We start from the raw sequence: 21,792 nt of genomic DNA, 5'->3' as shown, positions 1-21,792 counted from the left end.
TGCATAGAAACCAATCGGCTTCCAGGTTTTATTACCAAAGCTTTATTGAACAAGCTGAAGCTGGAAGCTGATTGGCTCCCATGCACAGCTGCACCAGATTCTGAGCGATCCAGTTTTCGTAAATTCGCCCCCCCCCCCATTGTTATCATAAGTAATGACAAAGTTATGGCTGAATCAATCGTAACAATCGTTCGGGTGTCAGAGCTGGAGTGGTTAGGCAACGCCCCCCCCCCCTGCTGGTCATGTGACCACGACATCACCACATGGCCCATGTGGCCGGTCACATGACCAGGATGTCTTCCTGGGTCCTCCCCCCCCTCTTGAATGCAGCATGTCCAATCCATGCTGGAGGTGAGTGTTCTGAGTTTTAGATGGTAAGCTCCATGACCAAGGCCTTCCCATTCCTTCTGTATTGTATTTCTTTATATTATAAAGTGCTGCGCAATCTGTTGGCGCTGTATAAATCCTGTATAATAATAATCGCAATATTTGCTGGTTGGAGTCGCCATGTTTTCTCGCCTTTACTTGAGGTTTGTCATGTTAGGCGAATGTTTAGCAAACTAATTTGCGCAGGTGAAAAAAAAAAAGTTTTTGAAGGTTATTGTGAGCGTTCGCTGCTAGTACAGCTCACATATGGCTGATCTGGTATCGCCGCAAATCGCAAGAACAGGAAGCGTTTGGATTCTATTCATCTTAAACACTACCCCAAACAGCGTGATTTTGCAGCTCGACAAAACGCGAGTGTAAAATCAGACTTGGCAATTTGGAATTGCTGAGATTCCAAAATCGTGCAGCAGTTGCTGCAAAACGCACGATGCGTGTTTTGGGTGAAATTCGTGTTTTTTTTTGTTTTGTTTTTTGCAGCGTGACAGAATTGCGCACCAAAACACACCTTTGAACAACTACGTGAAGCTTGTCGCTCTCCTGAGCCCTCATTCCCATTGAACACAGCTTTGTAATCGTGTGACTTCATCTGAAATCACACATTTTCTAAGCCGACCTTTTAGTGTGATTTTATTTTTTATTTTTTTGGAGCTACTTGAAAGCTATCTGTGTGGCTTCATGCACAGATGTCTATTGAAGTAGCACCCAAAATCTCCAAAAGTAGGGCAGGAACTACTTTTGCAAATCGGTCCCACAAAGTTGGCGTCGCACCGATTTGAACTGTGCCATTGCCGGCAATAAGCTGGGACTTTGTCATGCGATTTTGACCTGTGAACAAAGGGCTTAGGCTGCATTCAAGTTTTTTGTGTGGCAAGAACGCATGAGATTTTGTCCTGTTGCACATCAGGGGGGGGGGGGCCCATTCACTTCAATGGGGTTCACTTTAATATATATAATGTTTGGGGGTTCCAAGTAATTTTCTAGCAAAAAAAAATACAGATTTTAAAATTGTAAGAAACAAGTGTCAGAAAAAAAGGTTTAGACTTTAAAGTGGAGTGTCCCCTAAAAAAAAAAAAAAAAAAAAAAAAAAAAATAAAAAAATTTTTTTTTTTTAAAAGGCAGCAGCTACAAATACTGCAGCTGCTCACTGTTAATAATCGGACACTTACCTGTCCCAGGGTCCAGCGATGCGGGGTAACGAAGCCCCCCCTTGTTCCCCGCTCCGCTCGCGGCGCCGTCATTCGTACTGTGGGCACCCGGCTGTGATACGCCGCATAGTCACCTGGGACACGTGACAGGTCCCAGATGACTGTGGGGCGCGAGAAGTGATGTCACCAGCCCGGGCAATGAAGAAGGCAGACTACGAGGGACCCCCTAGCAACAGGCATTTAGAGGTGAGTAAAAAAATTTTTTTTTACAATTATTATTATTATTTTTTTTTTTTATTTTTTTTTAGGAATTTTAAGCTATTTTTTTTTTTTTTTTGGTGGCAACACCACTTTAAGTGGTTAAACTTCCCTCATTTACACACAGAAGCTTATTCCTTTGATGTAAGAAGGAAGAGTTACAATGTTTCTAGTTATCTACTAGCACAGGACAATGTTGTTAAAAACTTGGCAGACTGCCCATTTAAAGAGGAAGTAAACCCTGATGAGTTTACTTCCTCTTTCATTCCCTGCAAAGGCAAAGCATAATGGACTACTATGCATCGCATAGTAGCCCATTATGTGTCACTTACCTGACACAGGAGCCAGCGAAGTCGCCGCTGTCCCCTGTAGTCCGCCGCATCCATCTTGCTGGTGGCGTCTTGCAGCTCCGCCGCTGTCATTCGGCGAAGCCGCGATGACGTCACTCCCGCGCATGCGCACGGGAATCGACAAATGCGGCAGCTCCATTCTTGGAACTGCCGCGTTCAGTGCGCCTGCGCGCCGCTGTCTACGGCGCATGCGCCGTAGACAGCGGTGCCCGTTTTCGGGCAAATATCTCCTAAACCATATAGGTTTAGGAGATATTGCTTGGACCTACAGGTAAGCCTTAATCTAGGCTTACCTGTAGGTCAAAGTGGTTTGTAAGGGCTTACAACCACTTTAAGTCTCTACACTTGTTACATAAAAGAATCGGGAAACTCTGCAATAGAGATTGTGAGAGGGGTTGAATCGAGATCACAATTTTTTTTAACAATTAATTGTGCAGCTCTAGTGGTGTGTGTGTGTGTGTGTGTGTGTGTGTGGGGGGGGGGGGGGGGGGGGTGGCATTAAAAATAATCATGCTAAAGTGCAGTGCATTTCTCTGCAGGTGGTGAACCCATTCAATTTCCTGTACGTTCAACACCCACGGAGATGTGACCCCAGCCTTAGGCCCCTTTCTCACCGAGGTGGTTTTCAGGCGCTACAGCGCTAAAAATAGCGCCTGTGTAGCGCCTGAAAAAAACCCGGCCCTTTTCCCGGCTTTCACACTGGAGCGGTGCGCTAGCAAGACGGTGAAAAAAGTCCTGCTAGCCACATCTTTGGAGCGGTGAAGGAGCGGTGTATTCACCCCTCCTACCCATTGAAATCAATGGTGCAGCGCGGCTATACCGCCGGCAAAGCGCCGCTACAGTGCGTGGCCGGCCACCCACGATCGTTCCACAGGGATCCAAAACAGGGATCTGTCAATTTAAACAAATAGATCCCAGTTCTGTCAGGGGAGTACAGAGTGATTGTTCCTATTGATTAGAAACAGCGATCTCTCTCTCTCTTCTCCCAGTCAGTCCCCTCCCCACACAATTAGAAACGCCTCTCGGGAAACTCATTTAACCCCTTGATCACCATTAGTGTTAACCCCTTCCCTGTCAGTGTCATTTACACAGTAATCAGTGCATTTTTATAGCACTGATCGCTGTATAAATGGCAATGGTCCTAAAAAAGTGTCCGATCTGTCCACAGCAATGTCGCAGTCCCATTAAAAATCACTAATTACCGCCATTACTAGTAAAAAAATTAAAAAAATATAATAAAAATGCCATAAAACTATCCCCAATTTTGCAGATGCTATAACTTTTGCGTAAACCAATCAATATACGCTTATTCCGATTTTTTTTTTTATTTATTTATTTATTTATTTTTTTTTACCAAAAATATGTAGCATACATATTGGCCTAAACCGATGAAGAAATGTTTTATTTTTTGGGGGATATTTATTATAGCAAGAAGTAAAAAATAATGTTTTTTTTTTTGTTTATAGAGCAAAAAAATTTAAAAACGCAGAGGTGATTAAACACCACCAAAAGAAAGCTCTATTTGTGGGGGGAAAAAAGGACATATAAAAAAAATTTGTAGGGGAAAAAAATCAATATTTTTAACCTTTTTTGCTATAATCTCCCCCAAAAATATATAAAAGAATTTTTCCTCAGTTTAGGATAATATGTATTCATATTTTTGGTTAAAAAAAAATCACAATAAGCATATATTGATTGGTTTGCGCAAAAGGTATAGCATCTACCAGTAAAAGCCACTAGGCATTTTTATTATCATTTTTTTTTTTTTTTTACTAGTAATAGCGGCAATCTGCAATTTGTATCATGACTGCGGTGATATTGCGGTGGACAGATAAGACACTTTTGAGACTATTTTAGGACCATTGTTATTTATACAGCGATCAGTGCTATAAAAATGCACTGATTAATGTGTAAATGACACTGGCACGGAAGGGGTTAACCACTTGGGGGCGAGGAAGGGGTTAAATGTGTCCTAGGGAGTGATTCTAACTGTAGGGGGGGCTGGGCTACCAGTGACAGGACACTGATCACTGCTCCCGATGACAGGGAGCAGTATATCGCTGTCCAGTCACTACACAGGAATCCCCCCGTTCTGCAGCTCTGTGACACGATTGCGGGACATCGGCGGACATGGCCACAGTCACGGAGCTCGTGGCGGGGGCGCGCACGCCCACTAGGCGGCAGATTCAAAGCAACGTACCTGTAAGTTGCTTTGCCTGCCTGTGCCAGTGCTGACGTATACGTATGTTAGCCAGTCGGCAAGTGGGTTTTACTTCCTCTTTGTTTGCCGCAAAGTAAAATCATAATGTGCTAGTATGCATCGCCACTAAAAATGTGGCGTTTTTTTAACCACTTGAGGACCAAGCTTATTTCTGACATTTGTTGTTTACAAGTTAAAAATCCAGTATTTCTTCTCCTAAGTCAGGGGACACAGAGCCGTAGTACTTACTACATGGGTTATATCGGTTTATCGGGTGCTGGACACTGGCATGCCCCTTAAGGCGTGAACTTCCCCCATATAACTCCTCCCACTACTGGGAGTCCTCCGTTTTTTCTCCAGTGTCTAAGGTGTTGGGTACGTGTAAAGATTTGTGTACTGAGCTCCACGGGCAGTAATCCTTTGATGCGAGCCAGCCATCCTGACCGTTCTGATGTCTCCGTAATGGACTAAATGAACGGTACCCGGGCCTCGTCATCCGAAGATGCAAGGTTTTGCTTGCGAATGCTTTTAAGCTGGGCCCTGGGATCCAGTACTTTTTGGTAGTAAGGCCAATAAAAGTTAACTGGCAGGGTCTTCTCGCAGGTCCAGGATTGCAGAATTACCTGAGTGTACCCCTGTTCCTGAAGGTTTCCTTTCAAGGTCTTGGAGTCTACCGCGAAGGGCAAGGATTGGGTTTTTATCTCTGATAAAGTCCTGTAGGGGAGGTTTTCTGCAAGGAATCTCTCCTTCCATGTAGTTTTGTTGTCATGTCATGTCTGTGTCACCACTGGAGGCTGTATTGAGCACTCACCATTCTGACGCTGGAAACTGCAGAAGCTTTCTCTCTCAAGCCAGCTCAGGCCCTCAGGTATGAAGGGGGGCTGATCACTTCCTGGGCCCCCAGAGTGGCGATTTTTGTTGCTTTGAATGCCAGCCCGCTGCCTCTTTTTTTTCTTTAAAAAAAAGTTTGTTTTTGGGGCAAATTGCGGCCATTTTACCCCCCCCCCCCCCCGGCGCTGGCCGCCATGTTGCCGGCTGTCATACACTTCCCTAGTTGAAAGGGGGGGGGGGGGGGGCATGGCTAAACTGTGTCAGACGCCGGCCACATGTGGAGGAAGTATTTTAAGCTACACAGGCAGAGCTGCAGTCTAGCGGTGGAAGGACAGAGCAGAGTGGTTGCTGGTCAGGTTTGGTGACACAGGCATCTCCCTTTTGATTGACAACATTGTACTGTATAGCTAGGACTAATAGCAGTTATTGTACTGTACTATAGCCTAGTAAGTGTTGCATTCTTTTGCTGGTAGTGCCTCTGCTTTGTACTGTAAGCTATGAGTGGCAAGGGGGCCAGGAACTCCTCTAAGTGTTCTAGGGGGTTAATGGTATAAAACAAACTAAGACCCTGTCCAAAAGAATGTCTTCCTCTTCGGAGAGTGTTGCGGCCAGTCAGATTGAGCCATCGGGGGAAGCTGTTGCAGTCACTCAAAACGCTTCAGCCCCTGAGTATGTCACACGTGAAGTGTTGTCCTCTACCATTGCTGGCTTAGAGAAGAAGCTTGATGCGATTTTATCCCTTCAGAGTGTGGTTAAACGCAGTAGATCCCCCTTCAAGTGCTCAATATTCTCTGGAGGTTCAGGATGCCGGGGATCAGGCAGATCTTCCTAAAGATATGGAAGATACTGGCTTATCCTCTTCCGAGGATCCTAACACGGAAGGAGTATCACCACAAGAGAGCTTGCTTGTGCACGCTCTCACTGGGTTGGTTCGGTCAACCTTTTTGCTACCTGCAGCGCAGGCTTCTGATGATCCCATCTCTAAGTTGGGATCATTAAAACCTCCTCCGGCTGGAGATGCCTTTCCTATCCATCCGTGGCTAAGAAAGCTTATATACGCAGAGTGGGAGCATCCGGATAAGCAGTTTTATCCTCCTAAGAGGTTTGCCAAACTGTATCCTATGGAAGAGGATTTCTATAAGAAATGGAGGATTCCAGCAGTTGATGCTGTGATTTCCTCCGTAAATAAGAATCTCATGTCCGGTTGATAATGCACTCATGTCTAAGGACTCAGCGGATAAGAAGCTGGAGCACCTTTCTAAGAACCAGATGGCTTTAGCTGGTTCAGCACTGCAGACTGTTTTGGTCGCAATGGGTGTGTCCCAGGCCATTAAGGAGCAATTTGAGGAGATGCTTAAATTTTTACCTTTTGAACAGGTTCACCAGTACGCTGATTTAGCAGACGCACTGTGTTTCACAGTAGATGCTATGTGAAATGCGTCCATTCATATTTCACGTCTGATGTTGGGACTAGTGCATTCTCGCAGAGTTCTTTGGCTTAAGAGTTGGTCAGCCGAAGCACCATGTAAGAAGCTCCTAGCCAGTTTCCCTTTTCCTGGTGAACGGTTATTCGGAGAAGATTTGGATAAATACTTACAAAAGTTTTCCAATGGCAAAAGCACTCTGTTGCCAGTAAAGAAGAAATTTAGACATTTCTCTTTTAAGCGGGCCTCTTCTCCTGTATCAGGGACATCAGCCTCTAGGCAGTCTCGACGGCCTCAGCCATCGGGTTCAAGGGGGAAACCCCAGGGACAGCACCAAGGTCAGAAAAGATCTTGGGGAAGGAAGCCCACCAGGCAGAGTACTAAAGCCTCCTTATGAAGGGGCGCCCCCGCTCACTTGGGTGGGGCGAAGGCTCCTGCAATTTTCAAAGATCTGGCAGGAGCAATATCAGGACAAATGGGTGGCTTCTGAGGTGTCTCTAGGTTGCAAACTAGAGTTCCGAGTTTTGCCGTCTCCCCGGTTTCTAAGGTCAGGGGTTCCCAAGGACCCAGAAAAGAAGGCGGCTCTCCTTCTAGCACTGGACCATCTGCTAGCCAAAGCAGTCCTATCAGAGGTTCCCTTAAAGGAACAGGGCACAGGTTTTTATTCAAACCTCTTCACGGTCCCGAAACCAAACGGGGAAGTAAGACCTATTTTAGATCTCGGAGATCTAAATCAGCACTTGTGCATCCGATCCTTCCATATGGATTTGATTCGGTCTGTAGTGGCCATCCTCCAAGGAGGAGAATTTTTGGCTTCAATCGATTTCAAGGATGCCCATCTTCATGTGCCAATATTTCCTGCTCACCAGAGGTTTCTACGCTTCGAAGTAGAAAACCGTCACTTTCAGTTTGTGGCCCTGCCATTCGGTCTAGCCACAGCTCGAGTATTCACAAAGATTCTGGCTCCTGCTGTATCCAGGTTAAGGGCTCAGGGCATAATGGTCCTAGCCTATTTGGACGACCCACTCTTAGTAGATCATTCGGTTTCCGGGTTAGACCACGGTCTGCTGACAACGGTAAACTACCTGGAATCTCTAGGCTTGGTTCTCAACCTAGAAGAGCCGTCCTTGAGGCCATCAAGGAGAGTACAGTACCTGGGTCTAATCATAAATACCAGGCAGGGAAAGGTATTTCTACCTCCAGGGACAATCAGTTCCATTGTAGAACTAATTCACCTCATCAAGGCAAAGAAAAAGCCTTCAATTCGGTTGTGCATGAGATTATTTGGGAAGAAGGTAGCCTCCTTCGAGGACGTCCCTTACGCAGCAATTTCATTCAAGAATACTATAAAGCGCAATCCTGTCAGCCTGGAACAAAAAGGTTCAGGCCTTAGATTTTCCGATTCAGCTTGCTCCCGAAGTACGTCAGAGCCTAAATTGGTGGCTGATGTCCAGCAACCTTCAAAAGGGAAGGACATTTCTGCCTTCCACATGGAAGGTACTAACCACAGATGGCAGTCTTTCAGGCTGAGGAGAGGTTCTGGAAGAGGATTCTGTCAAGGGAAGGTGGTCCAGGTTGGAAAGGACCTTGTCTATCAATATTTTAGAAATTCGGACAATCCATCTGGCCTTAAGAGCCTGGACGGCCAGACTAAAGGGCTGTCCTGTCAGGATTCAGTCCGACAACGCCACGGCTGTGGCTTACATCAATCACCAGGGGGGCATGAGGAGTCGTGCAGCCCAGAGAAAGGTGAATCACGTTTTGTCTTGGGCAGAACACAACGTTCCTTGCCTATCGGCAGTGTTCATCCCCGGGATAGAGAATTGGCAGGCGGACTACTTGAGCCGCCAACAACTGCTTCCAGGAGAGTGGTCTTTTCATCCCGACATCTATCTTGCAATATGTCAGAGATGGGGTACTCCAGGCGTGGAAACAACTTTGTATCAAGAACAAGGGATCCGCTAGCTTGCGGAACAGACGCATTAGTCTTCCCATGGGATCAGTTTTCTCTGATCTATGCATTTCCTCCAGTTCTGCTACTTCCACGTCGTCTTCGCAGGATCAGACAGGAACAAAGGGAGGTGATTCTCGTGGCCCGGAAGGCTCGCCGAGATCATAAGAATGGCAGTAGGTGTTCCCTGGACTCTGCCATTAAGGCCGGACCTTTTTTCGCAGGGTCCGGTATTCCATCCTACCTTACAGATGCTAAATTTGACGGTCTGGCTATTGAGACCAACATCCTAAGGGGTCGTAGGTTATCTCCTTCAGTCATATCTACCTTGATTAATGCCAGGAAGCCAGGATCATCTACTATAGAGTCTGGAAGGCATATGTTGCCTGGTGCGGATCCAGGGGTTGGCACCCCAGGAAATATGTTATAGGTAAAATTCTTAAATTCCTACAGATGGGATTAGAGATGAATCTGGCCTTGAATACCATCAAGGGCCAGATCTCGGCCTTGTCCATGTTCTTTCAGCTGCCTTTAGCTTCTCACTCTTTTAGTGCGTAGCTTTGTGCAGGGGGTAACCCGTATCAGTCCTCCAATCAAGACACCCCTAAATCCTTCGGATTTGAACTTGGTCCTGTCCGCTTTACAAAATCAGCCTTTTGAACCTTTTTATGGGAGATTCCCTTGGTTCTGTTGACCAGAAAGGTAGTATTTCTGTTTGCCATTTCTTCTGCCAGAAGAGTTTCTGAACTAGCAGCTCTATCTTGTAGGGAGCCATATCTGGATGATGGCTAAGGTGGTTTTACGCCCTCATCCTGAATTCCTGCCAAAGGTAGTGACAGGGTTTCACTTAAACAAAGATATTGTTCTTCCTTCATTCTTCCCAAAGCCTTAATCTAGGGAAGAGAGGTTGCTACATTCCCTTGATGTAGTAAGGGCGGTCAGAGTGTATTTAAGGGCGACCGCTCAGGTTCGTAAGACAGATATTTTGTTTATTCTGCCGGATGGTCCAAAGAGAGGACAGGCAGCATCTAGATCCACTATTGCCAAATGGATTCTTGTTATTGTTCTAAGTTATTGTGCAAGCTTATGGTTTAAAAAGGAAGATTCCTCCTTTTCATATTAAGGCACACTCTACCAGGGCGATTGGTACCTCCTGGACGGTGCATCATCGGGCCTCTGCGGCTCAGATCTGTAAAGCCGTGACCTGGTCTTCAGTTCATACATTTACCAGATTTTATCAAATCGATGTTAAGGGTCAGGAGGATTCTGCACAGTGCATTGCAGGCTGCAGTGTAAGTCCTCTGACTTTGTTTTTTGTTGTGTCTCCCCCCCCCCCCCCCTTCAGTTGCCATTGCTATGGGACATCCCATGTAGTAAGTACTACATCTCTGTGCCCCCTGATGTAAGAAAAGGAAATAGGATTTTTAAAACGAATTACCTGTAAAAATCCTTCTTTTTAATGTACATTAGGGGACACAAAAGTCCCTCCCTTCTTCTTATATTGCTTGGCTACAAAACTGAGGACTCCCAGTAGTGGGAGGGGTTATAGGGGGGAAGTTCACGCCTTAAGGGGCGTGCCAGTGTCCAGCACCTGATAAGCCGATATAACCCATGTAGTAAGTACTACGGCTCTGTGTCCCCTGATGTACGTCAAACAAAATGATTTTACAGGTAAGCTGTTTTAAAAATCCTATTTTTTTTGCTAGAAAATTACTTGGAACCCCCATACATAACATATCTTTATTTTTTTTTTATCAGAGACCCTAGAGAGTAAACTGAAGATTGTTACAATAGTTTGTCACACTGTATTAGCGCAGCGATCTTACAAATTTTTTTGAAAAAATACTTGTTAAATTTTTTCATGAAAAAAAATAAGAAAACAGTAAAGTTAGCCTAATTTTTTTGTACGATGTGAAAGATGACATTACGCCGTGTAAATAGATACCTAACATGTCATGCTTTAAAATTGCGCACACTCGTGGAATGGTGGCAAACTATGGTACTTAAAAATCTCTTACAGGTTACCTGTTTAGAGTTACAGAGGTGGTCTGGCGCTAGAAGTATTGCTCTCGCTCTAACGTTCGCAGCGATACCTCACATGTGTAGTTTGAACACCGTTTACGTTTGTGTGTGCGCCTTGTGTATGCCTTCACTTCTGTGCGCAAGCTTGGAGGGACGGGGCGCTTTCATTTTAATTTTTTTTCCTTTATTTTTATTAGTATTTTTTATTTTTAAACTGTCCCTTTAAAAAAAAAAAAAAAAAAATTGTAATCACTGTTATTCCCATTACAAGGAGTGTAAACATCCCCCGTAATTAAAAAATAAGCAGGACAGGGTCTCTTTAATGCGAGATCTGGGGTCAAAAAGACCTCAAATCTTACATTTAGGCCGCGTACACACGCGGGGACTGTTCGCTGAAACTGTCCGCTGAAACCAAGTTTTGATCTACAACTGCCATGATGCTGCACATGTGATCAGCTATGACACCAGCCATTGAATGGTTTGATAGTTTGGTTGAGAGCACAACCAATGGGAGTGATACATTCATATCTGACACATGCCGGGAAACAGTTTTTTAAAACTGTTAAATGGATGGGTTTACTTCCACTTTAAAAGCAAAAAAAAAGTAATTTTACTTTTACACAAAAAAAAAAAAAAATGGGCCCTTTAAGGTCAGAGGGTGGAAGTGATGTTTGACATCATTCCGGTCCTCCAAGGGCATAGATGACCCTCACTCGACTTTCTGCCCATCTCTCCAGGGGAACGGATTGTTTCCCACTTTACCCATGTCTCCGGTGAACGACGGGAAAGCAGTGGGGGCGGGCACTACCTCTTCTGCCGCCTATAAAAGTGACTCTGTGGCAATTCTGCAGCTAGGACCACTTTCATCGGACATCGGATCGCCTGCTGTTTATAAAAATACCAGGGTTATGGTAGCCAGCTGCTGCCATAACCCCGGTATTTAATCCTTGTGTTATTCGGTTGCGACTGAAGCACCTCAGTCTCAGAGGCCCACACCTCCCTTAAGCCCTGGCACCTCCCACAATGGGTCTTCATTTTGCCTACTCGCGACTCAAAGGATTATCCTCAAACAGTGGATATTACCTCAACCTCCCTCCATCATGGAGGTAAAGAGTTAGTTGAAACTACTGCTCTATAAGAAGCAACTACAGTGCCTTGAAAAAGTAATCATACCCCTTGAAATTTTCCACATTTTGTCATGGGGTCTGTTGGTATTGTTACTTGGGTCACACCTAACGCATAAGATTCGGACTTGGTTTCAGAATGTAGCTATAAATGGGCATGTCGATAAATGATGATACAGTGTTGGCCTGTTTTCCTTGCATAGTGGGCAGAGTTTCTTCCCTTGTAAGTCCTTTGGGAAGGAATAGGGTATAAATGCCCTATGAAGCAATTTAAATTTGGTTTTCCCCCCAGGATTCATTGATAGTTTCAAAGTCGTTTTGTGTCCTCTCTGTAGTAGGTGGGGAAGGTTGTCTAGAGGAAAGTCTTGTCCCCAGGCTTTTGAAGCTGTATACTCCAGTGGATTGGTGTAGAAAGGTATGAGGATTATAGACCTCCGCCGTAGAAAATAGTCAGAGCTGTAATGAGTTTGTCGATCAGAATCTGAGATGTGATTTTTGGACAGATTTTGTTGAAGAAGGTTGAAAGCTGCATGACATAGATGTGTTGGTCCGGAAGATCAAAGTCAGATGCAATTGTTTGGTGGGATTTAAGACGCTCATTGACTGTGTCGTAAAGAGACCACATTCGTTAGGCCTTTAAGCCTCCATGTGTTGAATGCTTTATGGTGGGTGGTCTGCGGTAGCATGGGGTTGCCAAATATTTGGTAGATGGGATGAGACGTGTGGAGAGACCCCCAAATGCTTGCTATGAAGGATAGATGGAAGATGGTATGGATGTGCCTTGGCCGACTACAGCCCAAAGTTAGTGAACTTTGATCCCTTAACTAACCAGTCTAATCCTAGACAAAGTAATCAAGATTAATTATACAATCTAATAAAAGGGAGACCTGCTTCTCCTTCGCTCTTCAGGAGATATAGTTTCATTAAGGCGTTGCAAAGTCTTTTACTAGGCTGAAAGAGCTCTATTGATCTTTTGAATGTCCTTATGCTTGAGTATTGGCATTGTTTGCATTGGGTATAACAGACGTGAGAAGCTGACTGTCTTATAGAGGTGGCATCTCCCGAAAAGCAATAATGGAAGGTCCATCCATGTTTACAGTTTGCTGATTATTTCGGATATCAGAGAAGGATAGTTCAGCTGATAGATGAGGGTTCTCTGCTTATGTTCCCTCATATGTTTCTGATGTTGTGTGGCACTATGGGGAAAGGTGAAGAGGTCATCCAGAGGCTTTTGACACTCTTGTGGAGCGGTAGCACTTTACTTTTAGTCCTAAGCAGGAATTGAAAGTAGTGAAGGTATGTTGAATTAAAGGGATATCTACCTTGGCATAAGCCATAAAAAACAGAATATCATCTGCAAAGAGGTTAAAAAGTAAAAATGATGGGGGGGGGGGGGGCAGCGCATCCTTGTGGAGGGGGATGGGTTCTGAAATATGTCCTGCCGACTCTACCCTGGTAGAGGGAGATGAGTAGAGACCATCAAGTGTGTAAAGGAGCCTAGGAAGCTAAACCCTTTGAGGTCAAGTGCCAACCTTTTAAAGCTGACATAGTCGAAAACCTTTTAGCATCTAAAGTGACAATGGCTATGTCTTCGTTTGGGTGGGCTTTAGCATGTTCAAGTATTGCTAGTACTTTTCTTATGTTCAAGGAGGCCTAGCTACCCTTGACAAAGCCTGCCTGCGCTAGTTGTATCAGGTTGGTAGAATGGTGGCTAGACGGGAAGCTATAATTTAAATAGCAGTTTGGAATCCATGTTGAGTAATTAGATTGGGCTGTAGGACCCTGGTTCTGTGGAGTCTTTACCTTTCTTCACTAAGTTTTTAATATAGACCTCGTGGCCCAAGGGAATGTAGGCTCCCCCTTCCCAGATCCCATTAAACACCTTATGTTAAGTTTGAGGTAAGAACTCAGGAGTCAGTTTATAAAATTCGCCTGAAAGGTCATCTGGCCCTGGTGATTTGTTGCTAGCAAGGGTTTTGATAGCTTCTTCTACCGGTATCTTCCTGAGAGATAGGAGGGTTGAGAGAAAGAAGTTGTTCTGAGGAAATCTGGGGAAGTTTGGCCGAGTCCAGAAAGTGTTTGACTTGAAAGGTATCTATACTGTCTGCCGCGTAAAGGGGCGTGTAAAATGATTGTAACATTTTATTGATGTCTACGGGGGAGGATGCTATGTGTCCCTGGTGATCTTTTAGAGTTGTAATGTGAGTAGGTTTGAACTGGCCTTTACAGAGTCTAGAAAGCAATTTCCAGGCTTTGCCATATATGTGGAAGTGTAGGCCTGCGTGAGTGAACTTTATGCGTTCTCGTTGTTCATCCCATGTGTCAAAGGAGTACTTAGCCTCATGTCATGCCTTTCTATCGTCTGAGCAATCGCTCTGAGAAAGAAGGGCTTGGGCTGCACCTAATCGTTCACTTGCCTTTTTTATGGTCTAAGAGTGTTAGTTAATATAGTAATAGGAGGTGTACAATATTATTTGCCCCTCCAGAAAGGCTTCCCCTGTATTTCATAACAGATTGGGTTGATGTAAGTGGGAACTATTTGCGTCAGTGAATTCCTCCCATGCTTCGTGCAGTATATTTTTCAATTGGTCATCATGAGCTAGAAAAGAAGGGAATCTCCATAGTTTGGCTGCATCTTTGAGTAGAAAGTCGCTAACATAGACTGATATCGGGCTGTGGTCCAATTATCACCAGTTTGTGGATAGTGGCTTCTCTAACATGTGGTAATAGGGAGGGTGTACTGAAGAAATAGTCAAGCCTGGCAAAGGATTTGTGAGGGGAGGAATAGAAGGTGTGCTCATTATCTGGAGGGTGAGAGGTGCCGGGGACCTATTAAATTGGCTCTCAGCGAGAATTTTTCTAGATTTGAGAGGCGGCCAGTTGGATCCCGTGAGGAGGAAAGATCACCGGTAGATCTGTCTTCCCCTTTTTCTTATGTAGCACTGACCCCCGAAGGAGTGGCTGATTTTATTGGGCTTACCGTTACCTTCTTGACCTCGTGTATGTCTAGGGATTTCCCGAGGTTAATGGCCCAAAGGATTGTAGAGACTGACACTAAATCCAATTAAAGGATTTTTATTTGCAAAAAAGGGTAGACAAAACAGTCTCTCAACAAGGGTTAGAGGGTTTTAGGTAGAAAGTTCAGGTACTCTTAGAACTTATTCAAATTGGGTAGTCTCTCACTATAGCAATCCATAGAATAGCCATTCACAACTGGATCCTCACTGCTACCGGATAGACCTCCTCTCACTAGACCTAGCAGCCGATAGTGTTCAGATAAAGCAAAGCCTCTGCCACAGACTTGCATATAGAACATTTGAATAAAGTCTCTGCCACAGACTTGTTGTAGAACACTTGTAGTACGGTCTCTGCCACAGACTTGTTGTAGAGCACTTGTAGTACGGTCTCTGCCACAGACTTGTTGTAGCGCACTTGTAGTACGGTCTCTGCCACAGACTTGTTGTAGCGCACTTGTAGTACGGTCTCTGCCACAGACTTGTTGTAGCGCACTTGTAGTACGGTCTCTGCCACAGACTTGTTGTAGCACACTTGTAGTACGGTCTCTGCCACAGACTTGTTGTAGCACACTTGTAGTACGGTCTCTGCCACAGACTTGTTGTAGCACACTTGTAGTACGGTCTCTGCCACAGACTTGTTGTAGCACACTTGTAGTACGGTCTCTGCCACAGACTTGTTGTAGCACACTTGTAGTACGGTCTCTGCCACAGACTTGTTGTAGCACACTTGTAGTACGGTCTCTGCCACAGACTTGTTGTAGCACACTTGTAGTACGGTCTCTGCCACAGACTTGTTGTAGCACACTTGTAGTACGGTCTCTGCCACAGACTTGTTGTAGCACACTTGTAGTACGGTCTCTGCCACAGACTTGTTGTAGCACACTTGTAGTACGGTCTCTGCCACAGACTTGTTGTAGCACACTTGTAGTACGGTCTCTGCCACAGACTTGTTGTAGCACACTTGTAGTACGGTCTCTGCCACAGACTTGTTGTAGCACACTTGTAGTACGGTCTCTGCCACAGACTTGTTGTAGCACACTTGTAGTACGGTCTCTGCCACAGACTTGTTGTAGCACACTTGTAGTACGGTCTCTGCCACAGACTTGTTGTAGCACACTTGTAGTACGGTCTCTGCCACAGACTTGTTGTAGCACACTTGTAGTACGGTCTCTGCCACAGACTTGTTGTAGCACACTTGTAGTATGGTCTCTGCCACAGACTTGTTGTAGCACACTTGTAGTACGGTCTCTGCCACAGACTTGTTGTAGCACACTTGTAGTACGGTCTCTGCCACAGACTTGTTGTAGCACACTTGTAGTACGGTCTCTGCCACAGACTTGTTGTAGCACACTTGTAGTACGGTCTCTGCCACAGACTTGTTGTAGCACACTTGTAGTACGGTCTCTGCCACAGACTTGTTGTAGAACACTTGTAGTACGGTCTCTGCCACAGACTTGTTGTAGAACACTTGTAGTACGGTCTCTGCCACAGACTTGTTGTAGAACACTTGTAGTACGGTCTCTGCCACAGACTTGTTGTAGCACACTTGTAGTACGGTCTCTGCCACAGACTTGTTGTAGCACACTTGTAGTACGGTCTCTGCCACAGACTTGTTGTAGCACACTTGTAGTACGGTCTCTGCCACAGACTTGTTGTAGCACACTTGTAGTAACTGAAGGATGTAGGTAAATTTAGAGAGCCCTCATACAGTACCAGTATCTTGCAGCTGGTTCGGCGATACCGTACAAGCGTAGATTCACTTGGGGTCTTTCAACTAAGCCTCCAGGCTCTTTCTGAGAAGCCAACCTTCAGTATGGACTTCTCCCAAAGAGTCCTCCCCTGGTTGCTTCCTCAGTTGCTGGGCCTCTCCACAGATGAGACGGCACCGGACCACCTCCGAATCCTCCCTCCAGTTACTTTGCCTCAGGCTAGCCAGCCCCGAGACTTGGAATTGGATGGATCCGCACCCTAGGCCATGAGAGCCATGAGGGCTGGTCAGGAGGACCAGGACCAAGCAGACAGATCTTCTGGACCGGCACCCAGAAGCACGTGATCTCACTACCTTAAGTACCCTCTCCCAGAATGCACAGCAAGATGACACTCCCACTGGGCTGGTTCCTAGAAAGAGTGGCACTCACTGCGTTCTCACACCTGTCAGTGATGACAGTACAATCCAGCTAGACTGGTAATGAAACAATAATTTGGTATAATCAAACCCAAAACCAAATTGCGGTTCTAGGAACTTTAAATGGAGAAAAACGCATAGCACGTGCTCTTCAGGAGCCAGCACTACTTAGGACAGAATTAAAGTCTCCTCCAATCAGACGTGAGTACTGAGGCTTTTTTCAGGATCCATCTAGTGGCTTCTTGAACAAAGGCTGCTGAAGAAGATTTTGAGGCATAAATGTTAGTAATCAACAGTTCTTTAGTCTGAAATTTGAGATGGGCTGTGACCATTCGGGCAGAATCATCTCTGTCCACTGCTAGGTCATAAGTTAGGCGTTTGTGTAGTAGAATAACTACTCCAGCCTTTCTTCCAAATGCTGCCGAACCCACGACCTTTCCCACCCATAATTTTTGGAGGCGGTGATAGTCCTCGGGGGACAGATGTGATACTTGGGGACAGATGTGATACTTGGAGAAAGCTATGTCGGTTTTGAAACTTTTTAAGTGTCTGGAGGGCGTTGGCCATGAACTTGTCTTGCATTACAAACGGCAAATAATTGTCGGCCAACAAATGCAAAACTATGTGGTATTTCAGCTCTTTAGCGCCACCCTTTGGGCAACTTCTGCTAATGTTGTGTTATGGTGAGCATTGTTTCCGAACATGCGTGTTTGTACTTTGGAGTTTTTTGATCGGATAATCCGATCTTGTGTACGAGGCTTTACAGTCACTATAGCACGTGACCAGAACTTTCAAGTCCTTGGTGCTAGACCTTATTGTTGAGAGGGCCCCCCCCCTTGCAGCTAAGTTCAGCGTACCCCTGGGAGTGAGACAGGGAGTATGGTGCCCAAAGGTGCATGGGTTGCCGGATGTGGTTTGCTGGGTAGCTAGGTTGCTGAGGGCAGCTGGGTTGCGCTGGTAAAGCAGATTGGGCAGCCGTGCGTGGAAGGATTCCAGTGGAGCAACCAAGAGCAGGATCGAGCTAAACCAGGGGTCATACACAACAGGATCAGTCCAAGAGGAGGTACAACAGGATAAATCAGGAACAGAGTTGGTAGCCAGGTCAGGGGTCAAACACCATGTGGACAAGCAAAGGTACAGGAGTGCAGACGGGAGCGGAGTCGGGTCCAAGCCGGGGGTCGGTGCAGACGGAGAGCAGGAAGAGTCAGGCAAGTCAAGTAGTCAACATAAATCAGATAGAGGCAGCAGGTTCAGGGGACACAGGAAGCTTACGATAATCCAGCAACCAGCCTACATCTGCAGCAGGCTTAAATAGGCCAGAGGGTGCCAATTACTGTCACTGTGTGTGCGCATGTGCCCGGGGATTCACCTGATGCGACCATGACGGTTACTGGCAGGAACGCCAGTCTTATGGCTATTTCTCTGACAAGAACACTCCTGTGTATGAAAATACCACTTCAACTTATAGCCATTCACTTTATGCAAATACTTCCTGCAGATATAAGTTGCAAAACAAGATCGGCCCCACCTTGTGCAGAAAAATGTGCGTTGCGTCCTCTGGTTTCTGAGTGTTGGAGACTTTCAGTTTAATTTCTCTCTTCTGTTGTCAGAAATGGCGTCTGCTGAAGTGAGACAAGAGCTGGAATGTTCCATCTGCCTGGAAATGTATGCAGATCCTGTAATGCTGAGCTGTGGGCACAACTTCTGCCGGGTCTGTATTGATTGTGTGTTGGATACACAGGAGGGGTCTGGAGCTTATTCATGTCCTCAGTGCAGAAAAAGGTCTAGGAGGCGTCCTACACTGCAGAGGAACATAACATTGTGTAACATAGTGGAGACTTTACGATCTACTCATCCAGATCAGAAGAAGACTGGAATCTTCTGTACACAATGTATTCACTCTCCTGTACCTGCTGTTAAATCCTGTCTGATGTGTGAAGCTTCTCTGTGTGATGATCACCTGAGAGTCCATAGCAAGGCACCAGAACATGTCCTAACTGATCCCACCACTTCCATGGAGAACAGAAAATGCTCCATCCATAGAGAACTTCTTAAATATTACTGCACTGAAGACTCTGCCTGTATCTGTGTGACCTGCCGGCTGGATGGAGAACATCGGGGACACAAAGTGGAGACTCTGGATGAGGCCTCCGAGAATAAAAAACAGAAACTGAGAAATGTTCTGCAGAAACTGATTGTTAAAAGAAAGGAGATTGAGCAAAGAGTCCAGAGTCTTCAGGAACTTAAGGGAAAAGTACAAGAAAAATCAGCTGGTCTAACAGAGAGAGTCACTGCCCTGTTCATAGAGCTCAGGAGACATCTGGAGGACCTGGAGAAGAGAGTCCGGAGGAACATCTCCAGCCAGGAAGAGCGGATCTCACACTCATTGTCTGATTTGATTGGTCAGCTGGAAATAAAGAGGGACGTTCTGTCCAGGAAGATGGAGGACATTGAGGAGCTGTGTAACATGACTGACCCACTGACTGTCCTCCAGGAATCAGACACAGGGGACTTGTGTGATACTGAGGAGGGAGAGGATGACAGAGAGAGACATGATAGACTCCTCCATGATGGAGGGGATCTGGATGTGTCTGGAATCTCACACACAATACACACAGGGTTATCTGATATGATGAAAGGGGGAAATGTATTATTCTATATACAGGAAGCTTCAGACATATTACTGGATGTGAACACAGCTCATAATATTCTACAGATATCAGATGACATGAAAACTGTATCCAGGTCAGATATAGAGCAGAATCGTGCAGAAACACCGGAGAGATTTCAATTCTGGTTCCAGGTATTAAGCAGTCAGAGATTTTCCTCGGGGCGACATTACTGGGAAGTGGATGTCGGTGAGTCAGAACATTGCAGTGTCGGGATGTGTTATCCCAGTATAGAGAAGAGAGGAATGCAGTCATGGATTGGATATAATAACAAGTCCTGGGGTTTGCACATGTATAGTACTGGGTGTTCTCTAATACATGACAATAAACCGATCAGAATATCTCCCAATCCCTCCAGTAACAGAGTCAGGATCGATGTGGATTATGAGGCCGGGCGGCTGTCCTTTTATGATCTGTGTGACCCGATCAGACACCTCCACACCTTCACCACCACCTTCACTGAGCCCCTCCATGCCGTGTTATGTGTAAGAAAAGGTCGTATAAAGATCTCTGGGAGGTCAGGAGATTTTTAATATGATCATTTTACAGGAAATCTGAGCTGAATCTGGTGAAATCTGGTGAGAAATGTCAATCTGGTTGATAGGATGACAGTTTGTACAGATAAAGTATTTCTTCAATCGGTGGATCTGGAAGATCTCAGCACAGGAGAGTCTCCTCCATCACTTCCACACCCAATAATCAAATGGTGGGATTTGGGGGTTTATTTATGCAATCTGATTGTACAATCTCCTTTTAGATCTACCATCAGCTGTGTAGTATATGTGCCTGCCTGATTTTAACTAAATCAAATGAGTTTTCAAGTTGAATTTGACATTTACATATTTTTGGTAAACCTAAAGGAGATTTGGTTAGGTATAGCCAGCTTTAGATTTACCAAAAATATAAGGACACACATACATTATCCATTCAAATTGTATCCAGGAAAGTACTTACACTACATAGTTGATAGTAGATCTAAAATAGATTGTATGGTCAGCTTTAAGGATTATGTTATGTTAGGGGTAAGGTGTTATATATTATTTTTTAAGTGTTTCATTAAAGTATAACTAAACTTTTTTTTTTTTTTTTTTTTTTGCAACACGTGGGAAGGAATTTAAGCCCCTGTCAGATTTGTATTGCTGTCTGTGCCCCCATTAGGGAGACTCCCCCCTCTCTATTTGTCCTGTTTTATTGATATCACAGAGAGTGAAAGAAAATTACAAATTTTTGGTTGTTACCAGAACAGGAATAGAGGGGACATTTTTCCATTGCGGACACTAGTTCTGGAGATAACCCGGGATTTCCTCTCACTTCTTGTTTGGCTATGGGAAAGGAAGTGAAGGGAAATCTCCCCAATAGGACACACAAGCTGATAGAGGTTATTATCTTCGCTTACTCAAAATTCAAAATGAGAAAACGTTTTGCCTGTAGATCTAATTTTATTATTTTGAAGTGTTCATTTTCATGCTTTGGTTAAATTTGTATATAAAGCCCTTTTCTTAGTGAAGAGAAAGCTTCCAGAGATACAAAAAGTGAGAAGAAATCTCTCCAAGGTCAGAGGAATTCTCCTCTTAGATCGGTGTCACCGGAACACATTAGAAGGTTTCCCCACATCTCCTGTTCCAATCAAAGCCATAAAATCTAAGCCTTTCAGTTGCGTTCTGTGTCTGTGGTCACCTGGGGACATCTCTACAGTGGGGAAACAGACGGCAATAACAACTAGGCAGAGGTTCTAACCTTTCACCCCTCTATCCAAAACTATAAACAGTTTTGAGTTTAGTTTTAGAGATCAGAGACGTGGGGGGCAGAGCAAGTGTGTGCACGGTTTACGTGCATTTTACATGAGTTTTTAGCTACAGTTCCATTGATTTCTATTGGGATCGCTTGCTTTTGCCGCATTTTTCGGAAAATTACCGCATGCCAATTCTTTGGTGCGCTTTCCGAAACACTGCAAAACATGTGATCTAATAGAAGTCAATGGGACTGTGGCTAAAACACATGTAAACCATCTCTTTGTAATATTATTTAATATTATTATGTAATATTATTATTATTATTATGGGCTAATATTTGTTATCACTGTTTCTAATTTCATTGTATTGATTTAAGATTGTTTTATGGTATAAAGAAAAAACTGGTTGTTTGATTTTTGAATCCTTGATATTTTTACTTTTTGGTGTATTATACTATATATATATATATATATATATATATATATATATATATATATATATATAATGTGTGTGTATGTATGTATATCTTATCTTATAAAGAATCTGTTAGTAAATC

General features: G+C 44.6%; 1 protein-coding gene across 1 annotated transcript; it reads left to right on the top strand.

The window, feature by feature from the left end:
• The first annotated feature begins 317 nt into the window (after window positions 1-317).
• On the top strand, window positions 318-20,543 carry LOC143997709 (E3 ubiquitin-protein ligase TRIM39-like). The gene is made up of 2 exons (XM_077493489.1): window positions 318-351; window positions 18,445-20,543. The coding sequence occupies exon 2, from the start codon at window positions 18,447-18,449 to the stop codon at window positions 20,034-20,036; it is 1,590 nt and encodes a 529-aa protein (XP_077349615.1). The 5' UTR covers window positions 318-351; window positions 18,445-18,446; the 3' UTR covers window positions 20,037-20,543.
• Window positions 20,544-21,792: the final 1,249 nt, after the last annotated feature.

Source organism: Lithobates pipiens, unplaced genomic scaffold (assembly GCF_037356315.1).
Source record: "Lithobates pipiens isolate NorthernLeopardFrog02 unplaced genomic scaffold, aLitPip1_a1.2 Scaffold_19, whole genome shotgun sequence".
Classification (NCBI taxonomy): Eukaryota; Metazoa; Chordata; class Amphibia; order Anura; family Ranidae; genus Lithobates; species Lithobates pipiens.
This window is presented reverse-complemented; position numbering and strand designations above follow the sequence as displayed.